General features: G+C 44.1%; 1 protein-coding gene and 1 pseudogene across 4 annotated transcripts in view; one reads left to right on the top strand and one right to left on the bottom strand.

Moving 5' to 3' along the window:
- Positions 1 to 25,366, bottom strand: part of LOC144691892 (FYN-binding protein 1-like) — a 241,180-nt gene that overhangs the window by 85,005 nt on the left and 130,809 nt on the right. For all 4 annotated transcript variants that reach the window (XM_078560469.1, XM_078560482.1, XM_078560490.1 and 1 more), the window contains one exon: positions 15,934 to 16,030. In XM_078560469.1, coding sequence (XP_078416595.1) covers positions 15,934 to 16,030 — 97 coding nt within the window. The remainder of the gene's footprint in view (positions 1 to 15,933; positions 16,031 to 25,366) is intronic.
- On the top strand, positions 9,838 to 9,945 carry LOC144671830 (U4 spliceosomal RNA; annotated as a pseudogene).

Here is a 25,366-nt window from a genome sequence, read left to right as displayed (position 1 = left end):
TGCAGCAAACTCCCACAAAACTGGCATTGCAGCAATCTATGGACTACATTAGAGGGGACTGATGCCCCGTGAATCTTAATGTAACCAGAGTTCCAAAAGGGAAATATAATAGAGGAAACATTTGTTTGACTACATTCAATTGAATAATTACAGTATATACTGTAAATATAAATTCTCATTTCCTTGTACTCTTTGATACCTATCGGTATGATGACCAGAGCCTACTCAGATAACACTTGTTTTGAAATCACACCTTGAGGCACTGCACGGTGTAGTGATTTAACCCACTCTGTCTTCACCTCTGGGAGCAGTATAACTCAAGCTGATAGGATGTAAACCTCCCCTTGTCCCCGGTTAGCTGCAAGAGTCCTACACAAAATGAAGTTGGACCACTCTCAGCCATGTCTTGGTTGTGCATTGGTCCATTTAAGTGATAATTTGACCAAAATTAGCAATCAGTTAGCAAATGCAGAGTAATGGCCGGTCTCTGAAATAGAAAAAACTCAAACATGATATAGTCTGGGATGCTTGTAGTTTGGGGCATTTTTTCAACTTGCCTTCATGTCTATAGCTAGACAGAGTTTCTATATGAGTAGCTTATGAACTGAAACTTGTGTTTTTGTTCACCACCATGTACAGATTAACAAGTGAACAAAGGGATCTTGGAGTACAAATGCATCAAACATTAAAAGTTGCGCCAAAGATTTGCAAGGCTATAAAAAAAAGCTAACCAAGAATTAAGTTTTATTTATAGAGAGATTGAATTGAAAAGTAGGGAAGTTATGTTAAACCTGTGTTGAACCTTGGTTAGACCACACTTCAAATACTGTGTGCAGTTCTGGTTATCACTATAAAAATGATATAGAGGCACTGGTGAGGGTGCATAGAAGATTTATAAGGATGATACCAGAAATGTGTGGGTATACATATCAGGAAAGGATTGACAGGCTGGCTCTCTTCTTTCACAAAAAAAAGGAGGCTGAGGGGTGACCTAATAGAGATCTTTAAAATTCTGAAAGGTTTTGACAGAGTAGTTACAGAGAGAATGTTTCCTCTTGTGGGGAAGAGCATAACTAGAGACCATCAATATAAGATAAACACCAAGAAATCCAATAGGGAATTAAGAAGAATCTTCTTCACCCAGAGAGCAGTGAAAATGCGGAACTTGCTACCAAAGGGAGTGATTGAGGCACATATTATAGATGTATTTCAAGGGAAGCTAGACAAGCATATGAGGAAGGAAGGAATAGAGGGTTATGATGGTAGATTTAGATGAGAAACATGGGAGGAGGCTCGAGTAGAGTATAAACACTAGCATAGACTGGCTGGGCCAAATGGCCTGTGTCTGTGCCATATATCCAATGTAATGTCTTGCTTTAACACTTAACCTAATTCATCAAGTCATTACGGTATTCAAGGAGGCTGTTCAGCCCATTGAGTCCATACCAGAGACTCATTGGAGAATACGTGGGATGTCCACTGCATTGCCCCATCACACTGCCAGATCAATGAGCACAGGCTCCAGCTATTTGGTTGGATTGATTTATTACCAATTGATTGCAGGAATTATGCTATAGAAGAAATTCCATTGGGAAATCAATTTGTAGTGGGAATGATGAAAAGGGGGAATTCCATTGGGGAATGAATTAGTAGTAGGAATGATGAAATGGGGGAACTCAGGGATTCACCAATGCTCCTTAGACAGCACCTTCCAAACCCACAGCTGCTACCATCTAGAAGGACAAGGGCAGCAGAACATGGGAACACCATCATCTGGAAGTCCCCCTCCAAGCCACTCATCATCGTGACTTGGAACTATATTGCTGTTCCTTCACTGTTGCTGGGTCAAAATCCTGGAACTCCTTCCCTAGCAGCATTGTGGGTGTACCTAGACCACGTGGACTGCAGTGGGTATGATCTCATAGCCATTACAGAGACATGGTTACAAGGAGATCAAAGCTGGGAACTAAATATTCAGGGGTATGTGACTTTTCGAAAGAACAGGCAGGAAAGAAAGCGTGGTGGGGTAGCTTTGTTAGTACGAGATGGAATAAGTACGATAGCAAGAAATTATCTTGGATTGGACGATGTAGAATCATATGAATGGAGGTAAGAAATAACACGGGGAAGACAACACTGGTGGGAGTAGTCTATAGGCCCCTTAACTGTAGCTATACTGTAGGACAGAGATAATGTGGGCATGTAAAAAGGCAGTACATTATTCATGGTGACTTTAATCTTCATGTAGATTGGGAAAATCAAATTGGCAGAGGTAGACTCGAGCAAGAATTCATAGAATGTATTTGGGACAGTTTCCTAGAACAATGTGTTTTGGATCCAGCCAGGGATCAGACTATTTTGGATCTGGTAATGGTGGTAAGGCAGGTTGAATAAATGATCTCAGAGTAAAAAATCCTCGAGGAAACAGTGAACATAACATGGTAGAATTTAGCATTCAGTTTGAGAGTGAGAAATTTGGGTTGGAAACAACTGTGCTAAACTTAAATAAGGGTAATCACAAAGGAATGAGGGCAGAGTTGGCTGGAGTGGACTAGGAAAGGGGTTTAGCAGAAAAGACAGTTGATGAACAATGGCAGATGTTTAAGAAAATAGTCCATGACTCACAACAAAGATATACTCAGTGAGGAAGAAGGGTTCTAGGAAGGGGAGAAACCAACAATGGTTAACCAAGGGAGTTAAGGATAGTATCAAATTGAAAGAAAAAACATACAGCGCAGGATTTTACGCATTGGCGAGTGGGGGCAGGGCCCACTCGCCGACGCGTAAAATGACGCACGGTGATGTCAGGGGGAATCCCCAATGTCACTGCGCCCCATTTAAATTTTCAGGAAGGCGGGGGCGCAGCGAAATCAGCTGCGTGCCTGCCGACCTGTCAATGGCCAATTGAGGCCATTGACAGAGTCAATTATGTAATTAAAGGACCTGCCCGTCCAGCCTTAAGGTTGGCGGGCAGGCCAGGCACCCTGGCACGAACTAGAAAAAGCATGAAACCTCATCCACGGGCAGGATGAGGTTTCATGTAGGTTTTTAAAAATTTTAATAAAATTTTTGTGACAATTATGGATATGTCCCAACTCATGTGAGATTGTCACATGAGGGGACATGTTAGGGAAATTTTTACTTTCTATTTTTAGGTTTTGTACATTTTGAGCCGATCTCCCTAAGGCTGCACTCAGCCTCAGGGAGATGAGTGAGCTCTTTTGTGTGCATGAAAGAGCGCACTCTTGATTTTGGGATTTGCCCCCCCACCCACACAAGGAGCACATAGCACTTCTGTGCGGACATCATGCTGGGAGGGCCTTAATTGGCCCACCCACGTAAAATGGCGCAGCGCCTCCAGTTGGGGGCGTCAATTGGAAGCGTGCCTGTGCGCACCTGCCCTTCAACTTCTCCCCCGATGGGGGTAAAATTCAGCCCACGGTGTGGCAAAGATTAGTGGTAAGCCAGAGGATTGGGAAAGTTTTAAAATCCGACAAAAGCTGACCAAAAAATAAAAAAGAGGAGAAAGTAAACTATGAGGGCAAACTAGCAAATAATATGAAAACAGACAGTAAGGGCTTCTTTAAATATGTAAAAAGGAAGAGAGGCGCCAAAGTGAACAAAGGCCGCTTAGAGAATGAGGCTGGGCAAATAATACTGGGGAACCAGGAATGGCAGAGGAGTTGAATAAATACTTTGCATCAGTCTTCACGGCATAAGACACTAATAGCATTCCAAAAATACTAAATAATCAAGGGGCAAAGGTGGTGGGGGGGGGGTGGGGGGGGGGAAATAAATACAATAAATATCACTAGAGAAAAGGTACTAGGGAAACTAATGGAGCTAAAGGCCGATAAGTCCCCTGGACCTGATGATTTACATCCTAGGATATTAAAGGAAGTAGCTACAGAGATAGTGGATGCAGTGGTAGTAATCTTCTAAGAATCCTTAGATTCTGGAAAAGTCCCAGAGGATTGGAAAACTGCAAATTTAACACCCTTATCCAAAAAGGGAGGGAGACAAAAAACAGGTAACTATAGGCCAGTTAGTTTAACACCTGTCATTGGGAAAATGTTAGAGTCTATTATAAAGGATGTAATAGCAGAGCAATTAGAAATACATAATAAATTAAAGCAGACTCAGCTTGGCTTCATGAAGGGGAAATCATGACTGACAAATTTATTAGAATTCTTTGAGGAGGTAACAAACAGGATAGGTAATGGGGAACCAGTAGATGTAATATATTTGGATTTCCAAAAAGTGTACGATAAGGTACCGCACATAAGGCTACTTAATAAGATAAGAGCCCGTGGTGTTGGGGGTAGTATATTAACATGGATAGAAGATTGGTTAACTAATAGAAGACGGATGAGGGGGCATTTTCAGGATGGCGACATGTAACTACTGGAGTGCCACAGGGATCAGTGCTGAGGCCACAATTATTTACAATATATAATAATGACTTGGGTGAGGGAAATTAATGTACTGTTTGCGGATGACACAAAAATAGGTGGGACGGCAAGTGGTGAGGATGACACAAAGAGTTTACAGACAGATATAGACAGGTTAAATGAGTGGGCAAAAACTTGGCAGATGGAATATAATGTGGGAAAATGCGAGGTCATGCACTTTGGCAGGAAGAAAAGAAGAACTGAATATTATTTAAATGGAGAAAGACTGCAGAAAGTTGCAGCACAGAAGGATTTGGGGGTCCTTGTGCATGAATCACAAAAAGCTAGCATACAAGTTCAGCAGGTAATTGGGAAGGCAAATGGAATGTTGGCCTTTATTTCAAAGGGAATGGAGTATAAAAATAGGGAAGTTTGGCTGAAACTATACAAGGCACTAGTTAGACCGCACCTGTGAACAGTTTTGGTCCCCTTATCTAAGGAAAGACATACTGGCATTGGAGACAGTCCAGAGAAGGTTCACTAGGTTTACCCCAGGTATGGAGGGATTTTCTTTTGAGGAGTGGTTGAGTAGGTTGGGCCTGTGCTCATTGGAGTTTGGAAAAATGAGAGATGACCTTATTGAAACATATAAGATTTTTTGGGTCTTGACAGTGTAGATGCTGAGATGTTGTTTCCCCTTGTGGGAAACTCTAGGACCAGGGGGCATAATCTCAGAGTAAGGGGTTGCCCATTTAAGACAGAGATGAGGAGGAATTTCTTCTCTCAGAGGGTAGTGAATCTGTGGAATTCTTTACCGCAGAGGGCTGTAGAGGCTGGGCTCCTGAGTATATTAAAGGCTGAGATAGACAGATTTTTAATCAATAAGGGAATCAAGGGTTATGGGGAAAAGGCAGAAAAGTGGAATCAGCCATGATCTCAGTGAATGGCGGAGCAGACTTGATGGGCCGAATGGGCTACTTCTGCTCCTACACCTTATGCTTTTATGGTCTGGTTCAAGAAGGCAGCTCACCACCACCTTCTCATGGGCACTTAGGATTGGGCAATAAATGCTGGCCTAGCCAGCGATGCCCACATCCTATAAATGAATTTAAAAAATTAAAAATTCCATCAGTAGTGGTTAACGTGTCTTCTAAACAAATTTATTTACTTACTGCTAACTATTTACCCTGGTTCATATGGGCCTACACTCTGTAAAGTCAGGAAATGGTACGTAGGGTATTGCCCAGCCCCAGACTGATATTTTGTGAAGCTCCCCCGTGTTTAAGTAGGTACTCTAGTCCTTGCTTTCCTACCCCATAAATCCATGCAATGGATAAATTGGGCAGAGACTTGGCAATGTCAATCTCTAGCCATTTTTCCAATCTACTACACATGATCTTATTTGAGAATCTGAAGGGAAGGAGGTTGAACCGGGGAATTTGGTTTCTAAAATCCATTAAAAAACAAACACAGTTTTGGTAGGAGGAGCTTTACCAAATTAAAAAGAAATCTCAACAACATCCACAACAACTTGCATTCAAACAGTACTTTTAACACAGTAAAACCCCCAAAGGCGCTTTACAGGAGTGTAATCAGACTAAATTTGGCAACGAGCCACATAATATGACAGGAAATAGGTTTTAAGGAGTATCTTAAAGAAGGAGAGATAGTTAGAGAGGGCAGAGGCAGAGCCTAGAAAGCTGAAGGCACCACCACCAATGGAGGAGCGATTAAAATCAGGAATGCTCAAAAGACCAGAGATGTGGGTGCACAGATATTGGAAGAGAGATATAGGGCCGATTTAAGACTTAAGGAAGTGTAAGGCCATGAAGGGACTTGAACATGAGGAAGAGAATCTTAAAACCGAGGTATTATTGGACCAGGAGCCAATATAGTTCAGCAAGTACAGGGGCGGCGGATGAACAGGACTTGTCATGTGTTCAGACACAAGCAGCAAAATTTTGAATGAAGTCAAATTTATTGAGGGTGAGAGATGGAAGGCTGGCCATCTTGGGATATGGGCAGTGCTGGCAAGTCTGGCATTTATTGCCCATCCCTGGTTGCCTCTGAGCAGGTGTTTGGCAGGACTTGCTGGTTACTTGGCAAAACCTGAAATAACTGTCGTCAAGTATTTAAGTGTTTTCAAAGCCATTTCCTACCAGTCATAGAAAATGGTTTTTGACTGGCTGACCCCTTGATGCAGAGTGTTCCTTGACTGACCTGGGAAAGCTGTAATCGGCGCAAGTTGCAATTCATTGGGTACATTGTGATCACGACTCAGGCAGTGGCTTATATATTGGGTGTATGGAAACAATGAGCGCAAAGACCTGACTGTACAGCTTTGTTTCTGAGCTGGAGAATGTCAAAATTGTCCACAGCTCTTCAGTGACTGAGTTGCTGGAATTCTCCTTTTGGTGGGGACAGAGTCTCACTAGGGCAGAATTTCTCTCCATCCCTCTGGAGCTTCCCCAAATCCTGGATTGGTTGAAAGGGAAGATCACTGAGAACTAAATGACTGAAGAGTCCAATGGGCCTAGGAACTTACAAAATTCCACAAACAATCATTTGTAAAATTCATAGGGAGGCCTTGGTTACACCATGAAATGTTTGTGAATATCTCTCTGCTACATTCTCCAGACACTCATTAATTTCCTCTTGTAATTTGCTGCTGCTGGCTTAATGAAATGACCAACCATCACTGCTTCAGTTGAATTGTTTTGGAGCTCACAGATCATTAGGTTAAAAAACTACAGGACACTACAAATCAGACTGTTTGATTAATTTGTGTGGTGTGCCATAATAACCTCAGGTGACCTTCTTTCATATCCTGCCCTATGCTTGACCTGACTTACCCTTTCACCAACAGTTCAAGTCTCATGGCAACAGGTCATACATGGGAAAGGAAACCTCATGCACTGCACACCCCTACCCTCCCTCAGCTGATGAATCAGTGCTCCTCCATGTTGAACACCACTTGGAGGAAGCACTGAGGGTGGCAAGGACACACAATGTATTCTGCATGGGGGACTTCAATGTCCATCACCAAGAGTGGCTCAGTAGCACCATTACTGACTGAACTGGCCGAGCTGAAAGGATAACATACTTGAAAAGAGGAAAACATACTTGACGTCATCCTCACCAACCTGCCTGCTGCAGATGCATCTGTCGACTAAAGTATCGGTAGGAGTGACCACCGCACAGTATTTATAGAGATGAAGTCCCATCTTCACATTGAGGATACCCTCCATCGTGTTGTGACCGTGTAGGAGCAGAAGTAGGCCATTTGCCCCATCGAGTCTGCTCCACCATTCAATGAGATCATGGCTGATCTGATAATCCTCAATTCCTATTTCCTGCCTTTTCCCCATAACTCTTGATTCCCTTACTCATTAAAAATCTGTCTATCTCAGCCTTGAATATACTTAATAACCCATCCTCTACAGCCCTCTGCAGTAAAGAATTCCACATATTCACTACCCTCTGAGAGAAGAAATTCCTCCTCATCTCTGTCTTAAATGGGCGCCCCCTTACTCTGAGATTATGCCCTCTGGTCCTAGACTCTCCCAGAAGGGGAAACAGCTTCTCAGCATCTACCCTGTCAAGCCCCCCACTATCACCGTGTCAAACAGGATAGTTTTCGAACAGATCTGGCAACTCAAGATTGGGCAACCATGAGGCACTGTGGGCCATCAGCAGCAACAGAATTGTACTCAACCACAATCTGTGAACTCATGGCCCGGCCTATTCCCCACTCCATCATTACCACCAAGGTAGGGGATCAACCTTGGTTCAATGAAGAGTGCAGGAGGGCATGCCAGGAGCAGCACCAGGCATACCTAAAAATGAGGTATCAACCTAGTGAAGCTACAACAGAGGACTACTTGCATGCCAAACAGCATAGGCAGCAAGTGATAGTGATTCCACAACCAATGGATCAGATCTAAGCTCTGCAGTCCTGCCACATCCAGTCGTGAATAGTGGTGGACAATTAAGCAACTCGCTGGAGAGGGAGGCTCCACAAATATTCCCATCCTCAATGATGGGGGAGCCCAGCAAAAGATTTGCAACAATGTTCAGCCAGAAGTGCCAAGTGGATGATCCATCTCGGCTTCCTCTGGAGGTCCCGAGCATCACAGATGCCAGTTTTCGGCCAATTCTATTTACTCCACTTGATATCAAGAAACAGCTGAAGGCACTGGATAGTTGTAAAGGCTATGGGACTTGACAATATTCCGACAATAGTACTGAAGACTTGTGCTCCAGAACTTGCCGCACCCCTAGCCAAGCTGTTCCAGTACAGCTACAACACTGGCATCTACCCAGCTTTGTGGAAAATTGCCCATGTATGCCCCGACACAAAAAGCAGGACAAATCTAACCTGGCCAATTACTGCACTATCAGTCTACTTTCGATCATCAGTAAAGTGATGGAAGGGGTCATCAACAGTGCTATCAAGCGGCACTTGCTTGGCAATAACCTGCTCACTGATGCCCAGTTTGGAGTCCGCCAGGGTCACTCAGCTTCTGACCTCATTACAGCCTTGGTTCAAACATGGACAAAAGAGCTGAACTCCCGAGGTGAGGTGAGAGTGACTGCCCTTGACATCAAGGAAGCATTTGACTCAGGGAGCTTTTCCAGCGCGCCCTTGTACACATGCATGAACTTGTGGTCTTGTCCTCCTCCCCCGTCCACTCAGGCAGCGCTGAGTGCTGCCACGCATGTTTCACACTGGGTGGTCCTTAATTGGCCCACCATGTGAAATCGTAGTCCAGCCCCGAGCCAACCACCACACCCGCCCCCGCCAAGACTGCCTGACGAGGGAAAAATCCTCCGCTATGGCTGCAAGAACAAATTAGAGGCTAGGAATTGTGATGAGTAACTCACCTCCTGACTGCCCAAAGCCTGTCCACCACCTACAAGGTACAAGTCAGGAATGTGATGGAATACTCCCCACTTGCCTGGATGAGTGCAGCTCCCACAACATTCAAGAAGCTTGACACCATCCAGGACAAAGCAGCCCCACTTGATTGGCACCACATCCACAAACATTCACTCCCTCCAACACTGACACACAGTAGCAGCAGTGTGTACCATCTACAAGATACACTGCAGGAATTCACAAAGCCTTCTTAGACAGCACCTTCCAAACTCACTACCATTTAGAAGGACAAGGGCAGCAGACACATGGGAACACCACCACCTGGAAGTTCCCCTTCAAGCCACTCACCATCCTGACTTTGAAATATATCGCTGTTCCTTCACTGTCGCTGGGTCAAAATCCTGGAGCTCCCTCCCTAACAGCACTGCGGGTGTACCTACACCACATGGACTGCAGTGGTTCAAGAAGGCCGCTCACCACAGCCTTCTCAAGGGCAATTAGGGATGGGCAATAAATGTTGGCCCAGCCAGCGACACCCACACCTCATGAGTGAATAAAAAAAAGTGATTCATGTTGCTATGGAGATTATTGCTTATTGAAAACTTTTCCCAATACCCCGCTTTGGTGACTTACAACAAAGTCACTATTAGCAATTTTTGGTAGTCTCTTCGGAGACTGTTTACGAATGTGAAAAGATAGTGAAATAAGCCCAGAGGATTCTGTTAACATTCAGCAGGCAAGGCAGCATCTGTGAAGAGGTGAGTTTTCAGTATTTATTGGTTGTGTTGATTGAACTCTGTCAGTGCTGGGGTTACTAATGTTGGTTAGACATATTCATGAAATTGATTCTGTAACACTTATATCACTAAATATTTTCTCACCATTTACACGTTGCTGCATTTACCTGAGTGAGGATTCAGCGGGAGTGTTGCTACTTTCATTGATTTATGAATCTGTCCCCCTGCTGCCATTTAGCTTCTAATTAGAAAACAATGACATCTCCCATGTACTTACATCTAACCCACTAGAAACTGATAAAGTTATTGTATTCAAACAAACCCATCAACTATTCGCTCTTCCTCAGCTCCGCAGTAAGATAGGGAAAAGTTGTTGTGGTCCACGTCGGGACAAATAACATAGGTAAGACTAGGAAAGAGGACCTGTTTGGGGATTATCAGGAACTGGGAACTAAATTAAAGAACAGGTCCTCAAGGGTTATAATCTCTGGATTACTATCCGAGCCATGTGCAAATTGGCATAGGGACGCGAGAATAAGGGAAGTAAACACGTGGCTAAAGGAGTGGTGCGGGAAAGAGGGGTTCCATTTCGTGGGGCACTGGCATCAGTATTGGAACAGGAGAGATCTGTACCGTTGGGACGGTCTCCACCTGAACTGATCTGGGACCAATGTTCTGGCAAAAAGGGTAAATAGGGTGGTCAACAGGACTTTAAACTAGAAAGTGGGTGGGAGGGAAGGGTAAAACTCCAAGAAGTATGACTAATGGGAAACAAAGCAGCAGGTTAGCGTGTGGGGGGGTGGATTCAACTTCAGGGAAAATTATGAAAAAACTGAAAAGAAAGGAGAGCCTAGGAGAGACTATTAAAGTCTCCAGAACACAAAATAGGACAGTGTGTTTGGAAAGGGCTAGGAATCTAACTTCAAGCACATCAGATAAAGGGATGACAATGAGAAAGGGGACGGGAAATACAGGACTGAAGGTGTTGTATCTGAATGCACGCAGTATACAAAATAAGGTAAATGAGCTTGTGGCGCAGATTGAAATTGGCAGGTATGATGTGGTGGGCATCACGGAGACATGGCTGCAAGGGGATCAGGACTGGGAGCTAAATATCCAAGGATATACATCCTATCGAAAAGATAGGCAGTTTGGCAGAGGGGGTGGGGTTGCTTTTTTAGTAAGAAATGGAATTAAATCAATAGCAAGAAACGATGTAGGGTCAGATGATGAGGAATCTGTGTGGGAGCAGTGGGAAACCAGGGGATTGGGAAGCCTACAAAGACCAATAGAGGACAACTAAAAAAGAAATAAGGAGGGAGAAGTTTAAATAGGAGGGTAAACTAGCCAGTAATATAAAAGAAGATTGCAAGAGTTTTTTTTAGATATATAAAGGGTAAGAGAAAGGCAAAAGTGGACATTGGGCCACTGGAAAATTACGCTGGAGAAGTAGTAGTGGGGAACAAAGAAATGGCGGAGGAACTGAATAGGTACTTTGCGTCAGTCTTCACGGTGGAAGACACGAGTAACACCCCCAAAGTTCAAGAGAGTTGGGGGGTAGAGGTGAGTATGGTGGCCATTACCAAGGAGAAAGTGCTAGGAAAACTGAAAGATCTGAAGGTGGACCAGATGGATTACACCCCAGAGTACTGAAGGAGATAGCTGAAGAGATAGTGGAGGTGTTAGTGGTGATCTTTCAGGAATCACTGAAGTCAGGGAGGATCCCAGAGGACTGGAAAATCGCCAATGTAATCCCCCTGTTTAAGAAGCGAGTGAGGCAAAAGACGGGAAATCACAGGCCGATTAGCCTGACCTCGGTCATTGGTAAGATTTTAGAGTCCATTAATAAGGATGAGATTTCAGAAACTTGGAAGTGCATGGTAAAATAGGGCAAAGTCAGCATGGTTTCATCAAGGCGAGGTCATACCTGACAAATCTGTTAGAATTCTTTGAGGAGGTAATGAGCAGGTTAGACAAAGGAGAGCCAATGGATGTTATCTACTTGGACTTCCAGAAGGCCTTTGACAAGGTGCCGCACAGGAGGCTGCTCAGTAAGATAAGAGCCCATGGTGTTAGAGGCAAGGTACTAGCATGGATAGAAGATTGGCTGTCTGGCAGGAGGCAGAGAGTGGGGATAAAGGGGTCCTTTTCAGGATGGTGGCCGGTGACTAGTGGAGTTCCGCAGAGGTCAATGTTGGGACGACAACTTTTCACTTTATACATTAATGATCTAGATGAAGGAACTGAGGGCATTCTGGCTAAGTTTGCAGATGATACAAAGATAGCTGGAGGGACAGGTAATATTGAGGAGGCGGGGAGGCGGCAGAAGGATTTAAACAGGTTAGGAGAATGGGCAAAGAAGTGGCAGATGGAAAACAACTTGGGGAAGTGTGAGGTCATGCACTTTGGTAGGAAGAATAGAGACATAGACTATTTTCTAAATGGGGAGAGAATTCAGAAATCTGGAGTGCAAAGGGACTTGGGAGTCCTAGTCCAGGATTCTCTTAAGGTTAACTTGCAGGTTGAGTCGGTAGTTAGGAAGGCAAATGCAATGGCATTTATTTCAAGAGGACTAGAATATAAAAGCAGGGATGTGCTGCTGAGGCTTTATAAGGCTCTGGTCAGACCACATTTAGAATATTGTGAGAAATTTTGGGTCCCGTATCTCAGGAAGGATGTGCTGACCCTGGAGAGGGTCCGGAGGAGGTTCACGAGAATGATCCCAGGAATGAAAGGCTTAACATATGAGGAATGTTTGCGGACTCTGGGTCTATGCTCAATGCAGTTTAGAAGGATGAGGGGGGATCTGATTGAAACTTATAGAATACTGAAAGGCCTGGATAGAGTGGACGTGGGGAAGATGTTTCCATTAGTAGGAGAGACTAGGACCCGAGGGCACAGCCTCAGAGTAAAGGGAAGACCTTTTAGAACATAGATGAGGAGAAACTTTTTAGCCAGAGAGTGGTGAATCGATGGAATTCATTGCCACAGAAGGCTGTGGAGGCCAGGTCATTGAGTGTATTTAAGACTGAGATAGATAGGCTCTTGATTGGTAAGGGGATCAAAGGTTATGGGGAGAAGGCGGGTGAATAAGGTTGAGAAACTTATCAGCCATGATTGAATGGCGGAGCAGACTCGATGGGCCGAATGGCCTAATTTCTGCTCCTATGTCTTATGCTCTTATAGTATTTGAGATGGCAAAGGTGCATAGGAAGCCTTTGTATGATCAAATTATAAGGCTTTTCTAATGGATGTCTCTGAATTTTAAAGACAGTGCAGTCTGCGAGAATCTGAAAGAGAGAGGGAGCAGTGGGAGGCAACAGGTCTCTAAGGTTCATCGTGTGGAAATGCGGGAGGGAGTTCAACCTCAGACTGAAAAGATCAAATTTGTAAGGATTTAAAACGAGGCTTGAAGATTTGTCTAGCTTAAGCCATAGGGAGAATCTCCAGGGAAACCTGCACAGTGAAAAACAGTTCTGGGGTGAAAAGTTACCATGCTGGGAAAGGAAAAAAAGAACGTAAGCAAACCCTTGGGAGCTAAGAATCAGTTTGGACTGGTTCTGGGAGAATTGAATGTGTAGTTAAAGGACAGTGTAAAGGATAACTGCAGAGCAGGAGATTTTTGGTCATTTTAAATGTTAAAAATTCTGTTCTGTACTTTAGAGTATAAGTTGCTTACTGAAATAGTGTTTGTTTGTTACAGTAGAAGCTATTCACTGGAAGTTTGAATTTCTTTTTAAAAGTTGTCAGTCTCTTTGGAGATCATAACTAAAGTAATGCAAATCAAATTAGAACTGATTTACACCTGAAGATGAACATCGACCTGAAATTACCTTCGATAATTTGTCTGGACACTTCCCTGAGTACAGAAACCTTGGGAACAAAATAGCAACTAATTATATACTTTCTCAATGTGTTCTTACTTGAGTGATTGTGTGACAGAGTGATTATGTGTGTGTTTGTGTCGGTATGGGAGTGTATGTGTGTATTTATTTATTCATTCATGGGGTGCGTGAGCTTCCCGATGTCATTGCGCACTCTTGCGATCTTTTGGTTGGCAGAAGCGCGTGAGAGGCAGCAGCATGCCCGCCGACAATTAAGAGGCCTATTAAGGCCCTCAAGCAAGTCATTGATTTGTATTTTTTGCTGCCAGCTCAACCGTTCAGTTGGCGGGCGGGTAAATAGTCCTTAGCATTCTTTACGAAACCTCATTCATGGGCGGGATGAGGTTTCCAACAGTTACTAAAAAAAAAATACAAATTTTTTAACATGTCCCTCTTCATGTGACTGAGTCACATGTGGGGACATATTTATATCACTTGCAAAATGTTTAATTTTCATTTTAAAATTGTTCGACTCTCTGAGGCAGCTCTGTGTCTTCAGGGAGCTTTAAGTGTGTGCTCCCACGTGCACGCGCAGACTTGCGCTCTCACGCTCCTCCCGCCCCCCACCCCGGCAGCGCTGATGCTCTTAGCACGCGTTTCATGCTGTCTGGCTGGCTGTTAATTGGCCTGCCAGCATGAAATCGCAGTTGGAGCCCAACCGTGGGCGGCGGTCCATCTCGTGGTCACTCCTGAGCCCGCCCGCCGTGCCTGCCTGACGAGGGGAAAATCCAGCCCAGGGTAAAGCTCTGGGGACCCAGGTTTGAATCCCACTATGGCAGATGGTGGAATTTGAATCCAACAGAAGTCTGAAATTACAAATCTAATGATGACCATAAAACTATTATCGATCGTCGTAAAAACCCATCTGGTTCACTAATGCCCTTTACATACGAATTAGGGGCAGGAGTAGGCCACTCGGCCCCTTGAGTCTGCTCTGCCATTCAGTAAGATTATGGCTGATTTGAATGTAACATCAACCCCACATTCCCACATTCCTGCCTACCCCGATAACCTTTCACCCCCTTGTTAATCAAGTATCTATTTAGCTCTGCCTTAATGTTCAAAGACTCTGCTTCCACCGCCTTTTGAGGAAGAGAGTTCCAAAGACTCACAACCCTCTGAGAGAAAAATTTTTTCCTCATCTGTCTTAAATGAGCGACCCCTTATTTTTAAACAGTGACCCCTAATTCTAGATTCTCCCACAAGAGGAAACATCCTCTCCACGTCCACCCGTCAAGACCCCTCAGAATCTTAAAGGTTCCAATTAAGTTGCCTCTTACTCTTCTAAATTCCAGTGGATACAAGCCTAACCTGTTAAGCCTCTCCTAATTGGACAACCTGCCCATTCCTGGTATTAGTCTAGTAAACCTCCTCTGAACTGCTTCTAATGCATTTACATCTTTCTTTGAATAAGGAGACCAGTACTGTACACAATACTCCAGATGTGGCCTCACCAATTCCCTGTACAATTGAAGCCTCCCTACTTCTGTAATCAGGGAAGGAAATTTGCAATCTTTGCCTGGCCTTGCCTACATGTGATTCCAGATCCACAGCAATGTGGTTGACTCTTAAATGCCCTCTGAAATGGCTTAGCAAACCACTCAGTTTTTCAAGGGCAATTAGAGATGGGCAATAAATGTTGGCCTAGCCAGCGATGCCCACATCCCGTGAATGAATAAAAAAAGGGCTATGGGGAGTCAGGATTGAGTTACTCATTGCAGAATTTCCAGCTTGTGAGTGTGCACAAGAGTGGGTGAGGTGTGTCTGGGAGAGCGTGAGTACGTGTTTATGAGATCGAACGAGTGTGTCAAGGGTGTGATTTTGTCTGTGTATGAGAAAGAGGGAGTGTGCATGGGGGAGTGGGTGTGGAGAAATATCTTTTGCAAACAGCTAAATGCAGAAGGGGTGGTGCTGCAGCAATGAGCAGAGTCTCCAGGTCAGTCTGATAGTCACCTGAGAGTAATTAATGTTGATTGGTCAACCGCTGAAAACCAAAATACCAACTGGAGTCTAATTTTACTCTCTTGTGCCATTTTACTTACATGATATCAGGTGGTCTGCTGGTCAGAGGGCGAGGTGGCAGATTGGGTGCCATGGGACTAGGTGGAGGTGGCATCTTATTGGCAGGACGGTTGGAAACTGCAAGACAGAAAAGGACAAAAAATGAACAAGACAGGAAGTCAAATATTATGCAGGTGCTGCAGTAGAGAAAAAAAACCAGATAGCAAGACAGCGAGAGAAAGGAACCATCTGCGATCCTAGAACACCAACTAGTGGGAAAATAGAGGATTAAAATTAAAGACAAGACAAATCAAGAACACAAAAAATAGGAGCAGGAGTAGACCACATGGCACGGTGTCTTCGGTTCGCCATTCAATACGATCATGACTGATCTCGAGCTTCAACTCCATTTTCTCACCAGCTCCCCATACCCCTTAATTCCCTGAGAGACCAAAAATCTGTCTATCCTGTCCTTAAATGTATTCAACGATGGAGCATCCACAGCTCTCTGGAGTAGAGAGTTCCAAAGATTCACAACCCTATGAATGAAGTAATTTCTTCACTTCGCAGTCCTAAATGATCAGCCCCTTACCCTGAGTCTGTGCCCCATGGTTTAGATTCCCCAACCAGGGGAAACAATCTCTCACCATCCACCCTATCAAGCCCCTTCAGAATCTTGTATGTTTCAATGAGATCGCCTTTCATTTTTCTAAACTCCAGTGAATAAAAGCCCAGTGCATCACCAAAGATGCACTGCAGGAACTTACCAAGACTCCTTTGACAGCACCTTCCAAGCCCACGGCTGCTACCATCTAGAAGGACAAGGGCAACAGAAACATGGGAAAGCCACCATCTGGAAGTTCCCCTCCAAACCACTCACCACCCTGACTTGGAACAATATCGCTGTTCCTTCACTGTCACTGGTCAAAATCCTAGAACTCCCTTCCCTAACAGCACTGTGGGTAAACCTACACCACAGGGACTGCAGCAGTTCAAGAAGGCGGTTCACCACCACCTCCTCAAGGAGCAATTAGGGATGGGCAATACATGCTGGCCCAGCCAGCGATGCCCACACCCCATAAGTGAATAAAAAACATTTACTCAGCCTGATATCATAGTACAAGCCTCTCATCCCAGGGACCAATTTAGTACTGTACTGTCTCCAATGCACGTATATCCTTCAAGAAATTAAGAAATAGTTGTTATGATAACAGAAATCCTGGGGTTTAATAGCTTGGACCTTGTTTGATTTTCAAAAGGCATCAATGAGGTGCTACACAAAAGATTGTTGTCCAAGAGAAGGGCTCATGGAGTTGGGGGTAATATTTTAGCATGGATAGAGGATTGGTTAAAGGACAGAAAACAGAGAGTAGAGATTCTTTATTCTTTCATGGGGTGTGGGCCATCACTGCCCAACCCTAATTGCCCTTGAACTGAGTTGCTTGCTAGGCCATTTCAGAGGGCAATTAAGAGCCAACCACATTGCAGTGGGTCTGGAGTCACATGTAGCCCAGGCCAGGTAAGGATGGCAGATTTCTTTCCCTAATGGACATTAGTGAACCAGCTGGGTTTTTACTGTTGTAAGATGTTGTGCGTAGTTTGGTAGTTCTCACGAAGAGGTTTCTAATTTTGTATAGTTTAACGTAAGTGTTTATTAACTACTGTATATACATATATACAGTGTAAGATCGAAGCTGTCTCCATGCTTGTCTCTACACATGTCTCTGTCCAGTACAAGACGGCCATCTCGACTTAGGTCATGTGTTCTTTTGCATCACACTGTGGGCGGTGCTGTATCTAGTTCCACATTAACCCTTTCTAAGCCAGACCCTTATATCACATTGCTCCCAAGTCTTCAGCCAATGTATTTACAATGCATCCTTGTTTACCCAACATATTTACATTACTTTTACTACCCCTTCTCCTCCACCTCAATCTCTGTGTTTACAGGTTCAGGCAGTCTGGAGGCATTATAATTCTTTGACATCTTGCCTTTACAACAGTCGAAGGAGTGGTAGACTCTGTTGCACTGCGTAAACCTTGAAGAATAGGAGAGTGTTTTAGATGTGGTTGGTCTGGCATTTGGTTGGTTGATTTTAATTCACTTTGTTTGTTCTTTGGAGTTGAACCATTCCTTCTCGAACTCCCCATCTGGTGTTATCAATGGTCATTGGTTTATCCTATTTCTTACGGGGAGAACGAACTTGCAGCTCGTCCATAGTGAGGACAGTAACACTGGCCCCAGTGTCCAGTTTAAAGTTTATCAGATGTCCATGTTCCACAGTGAGAATCCCTGATCTTTGGCATCACTGAAGGAGTGTGGTTATGTTTCCTCTTGGTGTGGTACTTCAACCTTGTGAATCATCTTGGGATCAACAGTGCGTCTGGTTGTGTTAGCTTTGCATAGCTTTATGAAATGTCCTTTGTGGTTGCAATTAAAGCACTGTGCTGAGACTGCCGGACATTCAACAGGCCTGTAGGGTCACTTGGCTGCACAGCACTGGCATGGTCACCCACTCTGTAATTGTTGGTTAGGGTATTGGTTCCCTTGGCTTAGAGTGTCTTTGTTCCTCTGCTGTTTTACTAGCTGGACATTGGGGGTTGCACTGTACCATGGCTTGCCTTCGCCCCTTAAGACGGATCTATGCTGTAAACAGATTTCGCATTGCCTGACAATCGTCAAATCTTCCTTAGTTTGAAGCATGACTGAGAGTGTATCATCCACCATTCTAAGAGCAGTTCTGTCCCTGATTAGCTCTGATTTCAGGTCACCGTAGTCACAACCTTCAGCCATTCTGTACAGCTCATTAATGAAGGAGTCAACAGGTTCTCCTGGCTGTTGGGCATGTTTGTTAAACATTGCTCTTTCAAGGATCTTGTTACTGCTCAGATTAAAACATGACCCCTGTTCCCTCTCCCCTCCCCTCCTGGAGTCATGGTTGCCAGAGGGCCACAGCTGCGACTGAAGGGTATCCTGAGAATGGATTGTCCCTCCACATTGATGGCCTGGCAGCTGCAGCCATACTGTATTCATTCTTTCTTCATTCTTTGAAGTTGTCAAATGACACCTTCATCTTAAGGCGCCCTCACAGTTCCACATCAATAATGGCAGTACCCACCTCTCCTGATGGGCTGCCTGTTACCCACAGCTTTGGGTGCTCCAATTGGCCCACCCACCTGTGGAATTTGTAAATCTAATTGGATGGGTGTCCCTGAGGCATCTGTTAATTGGCTGCCTCTGGGAAGATTGTATTGGTCCGCAGGATTCAGACAGCATCAGAGTTGGGATGCGCATCTGGTCCCAGCTCCCTTTTAAAACAATGTCGGTAAGATTCTGCCCAAAGCCTCTGCAATGAAAGAGATTCTACAATGGTCTAAAATCTAGCTACGGGCCCCAGTTTACAGGTTCATCACCAATCCTTGATGCTGACGAGTCAACACTGCTCACAGAAGAAACCCAAATTCTAGAAAGGCTGGCAGAGCACGTAACCATATCCTCAATTGGCCTTCATCCATCAATGAAGGTGCAAATACCAGGCTTCCACAGGTTGCTAACAACTGTTCTGTTGATGTTAGAAATGATGAACACAACCAAACTCCTATTGAACAGCAAATCTCCAGGAGCTGATGCTATCCCATCTGGGGGTTACAAGGCTAGAGGTCAATACCAGGTCAAGAAGCTTACTGAAATCTTTCAGTCTATCTGGGAACAAGGAACCATCCTGCAAAAATACAAAGTTACTTCCATTGTCCACTTGTACAAGTGCAAAGTAGCTTGCCAATCTTGCAACAAATGGAATATATTTTTGTTGAACATTTTGAATTGTTTCTTTAAACATTTTCCATTGTTCATTTACCTCCATATCTTTTAGTCTATTTACCCAATTAACCTTAGCCAGCTCTCCCCTCATACATATATAATTGACTTTGTTTAAGTTTAAGATTTTTGTTTGTGATTGGAATACATCAATTTCAAACTTAACATGGAATTAAATGGTGCTATGATCACTATTTCTCAGTGGATCTTTTACTATGACATTACTAACTAACCCTGCTTCATTACACAATACTAGATTCCTAGTCAGTTCCACTCTGTACTGCTCCAAGAAACTGTCAGAAAAACATTCTACAAACTCATCTTCTAGACAATTCTTGCCAAGGGCTATCCCACCTTCCTTTGCCATTCTGTCTTTCTGAAATATTGTGTACCCTGGAGTATTTATTTTCCTACTTTGATCACCTTGTAACCATATAGTGACAATTAGAGCCATATCATTTATCTCCATTTATACCACTAATTCACCTATCTTGGCCTAAATGGCCGACTCCTGCTCCTAATTTGTATGTTCATGCCTCATTGCAGATACTTCATGTATTCGGGTAAAGAACCTTTAATTTAATTTGTTCACTTCTGTTCCCTGCAATGACCTTATTCATTGATGTAAATGTTTTGTTAAACCCTGTCCCTTCCTGTCCCACTCTGCTTGTCTTTACCCACACCACTATACTGTTCTGATACCTTGACCTTTCTCATTGGATTTCTAAGTCTCCCTTCACCTGAACCCTCCCCCTTTTCTGTTAGTTTAAAGCCCTGTACACAGACCTAGTTATACTATTAGCCAGAACACTGGTCCCAGCTGGTTTAAGTGGAGACCATCCCACTGAAATAGCCCACTCTTCCCTGAGTACAGATGGCAGTGTCCCATGAATCAGAACCCCTATTTCCCATAGCACTCTTTGAACCATGAGTTTAATTCTCTAATCTGTTTAACCTATGCCAATCAGTGTGTGGCTCAGGTAACAATGCAGGGATTATTACCTTTGATGTTCTGCGTTTAAATTTGGACCCTAATTCCTCAAATTCTCTTAAAAGAACATCATTCCTACTTCTACTTATGTCATTGGTTCTCACGTGGACCATGACAATTGGATCCCTCCCTTCCCACTCCAAGTTCCTCTCCAGCCTCGAGGAAATGTCCTTAACCCCTCCTCCAGGCAGGCAACTATCACTATCTCCTATCACTATCACATTCCTCTTTGCTCCACCCACTTCAATGGTATCCTTTACCATGGTGCCATGGTCAGTCTGCTCATCCACCTTGCAGTTGTCATGACGATGGGAAATTGTGATTGAGTGATATCTACCTATAACTTCACTAGCTAACTAAAAACATACCAAACTGTTTAAAGTGGACCTTCTTTTTCAAATACAAGAAAACACGTTGACTAAAGATGGCTGCCACAAGCTCCCTGATGTCTGGAATTGTTACTATATGGATTGTACTGCAGATATGCCCTGACATGTTGCTCCTGGAATTTCACACCTAGGGGTTCAAGGTTCACTTCAAAAAGGACTATTGAAAGGAAGAAATTTAAAATGCAAAGTGCTGGACTTAAATCAACTGTAATCCTATCAAGACAATGGGGAACTGCTAGCTGGCCAGCATATACAACCAACAGACACTCAAAACCCCTGTGGAGGATGAAAGAACCCAATATCCTGTTGGTTTCCACTGTCTTGAAATGTGTCAAAACTTTGAAAGGAACCATCAAAATGTGATTGCTTGTTCGACAACAATAATCTCAGCAGACATGGTAATCAATTTCCCTTGGAATATGCAGAGAGCAGGACTTTAAGAACTGGCTTTGCCAAACAAAAGCACAGGAATTTGGAGAAGCTGCTAATGGCGCAGAAAGGAATCTCACTCTCTCGCTTGGGTGTGTGTGTTTGTGTCTGTGTGTATGTATGAGTGTGCATGTGTGTATGTGTGTGTGTATGTATGTGTGTGTGTAAGTGTGTGTATGAGTGTGCGCGTGTGTAAGTGTATGTGTGTGTGTATGAGTGCGTGTCTGTGTAAGTGTGTATGTATGTGTCTGTGCGCCTGTGTATCTGTGTGAGTGAGTGAATGAGTGTGTGTGTGAGTGTGTGTGTGTGTGTGTGTGTGTGTGAGTGAATGATCGTGTATGTGAGTGAGTGTGTGTATCTGTGTGAGTGGGTGAATGAGTGAATATGTTAGTGTGTGAGCGTGTGTATGTGTCTGTGTGAGTGTTTGTGTCTGTGTGAGTGAGTGAGTGTGTGTATCTATGAGAGTGGGTGAATGAGTGCATATATTAGTGTGTGAGCGTGTGTGTGTCTGTGTGAGTGAGTGAATGAGCGTGTATGTGAGTGTGTGTGTGTGTCTGTGTGAGTGACTGAATGAGTGTGTATATGAGTGAGTGTGCGTGTCTGTGTGAGTGAGTGAATGAGTGTGTATGTGAGTGAGTGTGTGTGTCTGTGAGTGAGTGAGTGAATGAGTGTGTATATGAGTGAGTGTGCGTGTCTGTATGAGTGACTGAATGAGTGTGTATATGAGAGAGTGTGCGTGTCTGTGTGAGTGAGTGAATGAGTGTGTATGCGAGTGAGTGTGTGCGTGTCTGTGTGAGTGAGTGAATGAGTGTGTATGTGAGTGTGTGTGTGTGTGTGTCTGTGTGTCTGTGAGTGACTGAATGAGTGTGTATGTGAGTGAGTGTGTGTGTGTCTGTGTGAGTGACTGAATGAGTGTGTATGTGAGTGAGTGTGTGTGTGTCTGTGTGAGTGACTGAATGAGTGTGTATATGAGTGAGTGTGCGTGTCTGTGAGTGAGTGAATGAGTGTGTATATGAGTGAGTGTGCGTGTCTGTGTGAGTGAGTGAATGAGTGTGTATATGAGTGAGTGTGCGTGTCTGTGTGAGTGAGTGAATGAGTGTGTATGTGAGTGAGTGTGTGTGTCTGTGTGAGTGACTGAATGAGTGTGTATATGAGTGAGGGTGCGTGTCTGTGTGAGTGAGTGAATGAGTGTGTATGTGAGTGAATGTGTGCGTGTCTGTGTGAGTGACTGAATGAGTGTGTATATGAGTGAGTGTGCGTGTCTGTGTGAGTGAGTGAATGAGTGTGTATATGAGTGAGTGTGCGTGTCTGTGTGAGTGAGTGAATGAGTGTGTATGTGAGTGAGTGTGCGTGTCTGTGTAAGTGAATGAGTGTGTATGTGAGTGAGTGTGTGTGTCTGTGTGAGTGAGTGAATGAGTGTGTATGTGACTGAGTGTGTGTCTGTGTGAGTGAGTGAATGAGTGTGTATGTGAGTGCGTGTGTGTGTCTGTGTGAATGAGTGTGTATGTGAGTGAGTGTGTGTGTCTGTGTGAGTGAGTGAATGAGTGTGTATGTGAGTGAGTGTGTGTGTCTGTGTGAGTGAGTGAATGAGTGTGTATGTGAGTGAGTGTGTGTGTGTCTGTGTGAGTGAGTGAATGAGTGTGTATGCGAGTGAGTGTGTGTGTCTGTGTGAGTGAGTGAATGAGTGTGTATGTGAGTGAGTGTGTGCGTCTGTGTGAGTGAGTGAATGAGTGTGTATGTGAGTGAGTGTGCGTGTCTGTGTGTGAGTGAATGAGTGTGTATGTGAGTGAGTGTGCGTGTCTGCGTTTGTGAGTGAATGAGTGTGTATGTGAGTGAGTGTGTGTGTCTGTGTGTGTGAGTGAATGAGTGTGTATGTGAGTGAGTGGGTGTGTCTGTGTGAGTGAGTGAATGAGTGTGTATGTGAGTGAATGAGTGTGTATGTGAGTGAATGAGTGTGTATGTGAGTGAGTGTGTGTCTGTGTGAGTGAGTGAATGAGTGAGTGTGTCGGTGTGAATGAGTGTGTATGTGAGTGAGTGTGCGTGTCTGTGTGAGTAAGTGAATGAGTGTGTATGTGAGTGAGTGTGCGTGTCTGTGCTTGTGAGTGAATGAGTGTGTATGTGAGTGAGTGTGTGTGTCTGTGTGTGTGAGTAAATGAGTGTGTATGTGAGTGAGTGTGTGTGCCTGTGTGAGTGAGTGAATGAATGTGTATGTGAGTGAATGAGTGTTTATGTGAGTGAGTGTGTGTGTCTGTGTATGTGAGTGAATGAGTGTGTATGTGCTTGTGAGTGATTGAGTGTGTATGTGAGTGAGTGTGTGTGTATGTGTTTGTGAGTGAATGAGTGTGTATGTGAGTGAGTGTGTGTGTATGTGTTTGTGAGTGAATGAGTGTGTATGTGAGTGAGTGTGTGTGTCTGTGTTTGTGAGTGAATGAGTGTGTATGTGAGTGAGTGTGTGTGTCTGTGTGAGTGAGTGAATGAGTGTGTATGTGAGTGAGTGTGTGTGTCTGTGTGAGTGAGTGAATGAGTGTGTATGTGAGTGAGTGTGTGTGTCTGTGTGAGTGAGTGAATGAGTGTGTATGTGAGTGAGTGTGTGTGTCTGTGTGAGTGAGTGAATGAGTGTGTATGTGAGTGAGTGTGTGTGTCTGTGTGAGTGAGTGAATGCGTGTGTATGTGAGTGAGTGTGTGTGTGTGTGTGTGTGTGTCTGTGTGAGTGACTGAATGAGTGTGTATGTGAGTGAGTGTGTGTGTGTCTGTGTGGGTGACTGAATGAGTGTGTATGTGAGTGAGTGTGTGTGTGTCTGTGTGAGTGACTGAATGAGTGTGTATGTGAGTGAGTGTGTGTGTCTGTGTGAGTGACTGAATGAGTGTGTATATGAGTGAGTGTGCGTGTCTGTGTGAGTGAGTGAATGAGTGTGTATGTGACTGAATGTGTGCGTGTCTGTGTGAGTGACTGAATGAGTGTGTATATGAGTGAGTGTGCGTGTCTGTGTGAGTGAGTGAATGAGTGTGTATGTGAGTGAGTGTGCGTGTCTGTGTGAGTGAGTGAATGAGTGTGTATGTGAGTGAGTGTGTGTGTCTGTGTGAGTGAGTGAATGAGTGTGTATGTGAGTGCGTGTGTGTGTCTGTGTGAATGAGTGTGTATGTGAGTGAATGTGTGTGTCTGTGTGAGTGAGTGAATGAGTGTGTATGTGAGTGAGTGTGTGTATCTGTGTGAGTGAGTGAATGAGTGTGTATGTGAGTAAGTGTGTGTGTCTGTGTGAGTGAGTGAATGAGTGTGTATGTGAGTGAGTGTGCGTGTCTGTGTGTGGGTGAATGAGTGTGTATGTGAGTGAGTGTGCGTGTCTGCGTTTGTGAGTGAATGAGTGTGTATGTGAGTGAGTGTGTGTGTCTGTGTGTGTGAGTGAATGAGTGTGTATGTGAGTGAGTGGGTGTGTCTGTGTGAGTGAGAGAATGAGTGTGTATGTGAGTGAATGAGTGTGTATCTGAGTGAGTGTGTGTCTGTGTGAGTGAGTGAATGAGTGTGTATGTGAGTGAGTGTATGTGTCTGTGTGAGTGAGTGAATGAGTGTGTATGTGAGTGAGTGTGCGTGTCTGTGTGAGTGAGTGAATGAGTGTGTATGTGAGTGAGTGTGCGTGTCTGTGTTTGTGAGTGAATGAGTGTGTATGTGAGTGAGTGTGTGTGCCTGTGTGAGTGAGTGAATGAGTGTGTATGTCAGTGAATGAGTGTTTATGTGAGTGAGTGTGTGTGTATGTGTATGTGAGTGAATGAGTGTGTATGTGCTTGTGAGTGAATGAGTGTGTATGTGAGTGAGTGTGTGTGTATGTGTTTGTGAGTGAATGAGTGTGTAT

This window comes from Cetorhinus maximus, chromosome 2 (genome assembly GCF_964194155.1).
Source record: "Cetorhinus maximus chromosome 2, sCetMax3.hap1.1, whole genome shotgun sequence".
Lineage (NCBI taxonomy): Eukaryota > Metazoa > Chordata > Chondrichthyes > Lamniformes > Cetorhinidae > Cetorhinus > Cetorhinus maximus.
This window is presented reverse-complemented; position numbering and strand designations above follow the sequence as displayed.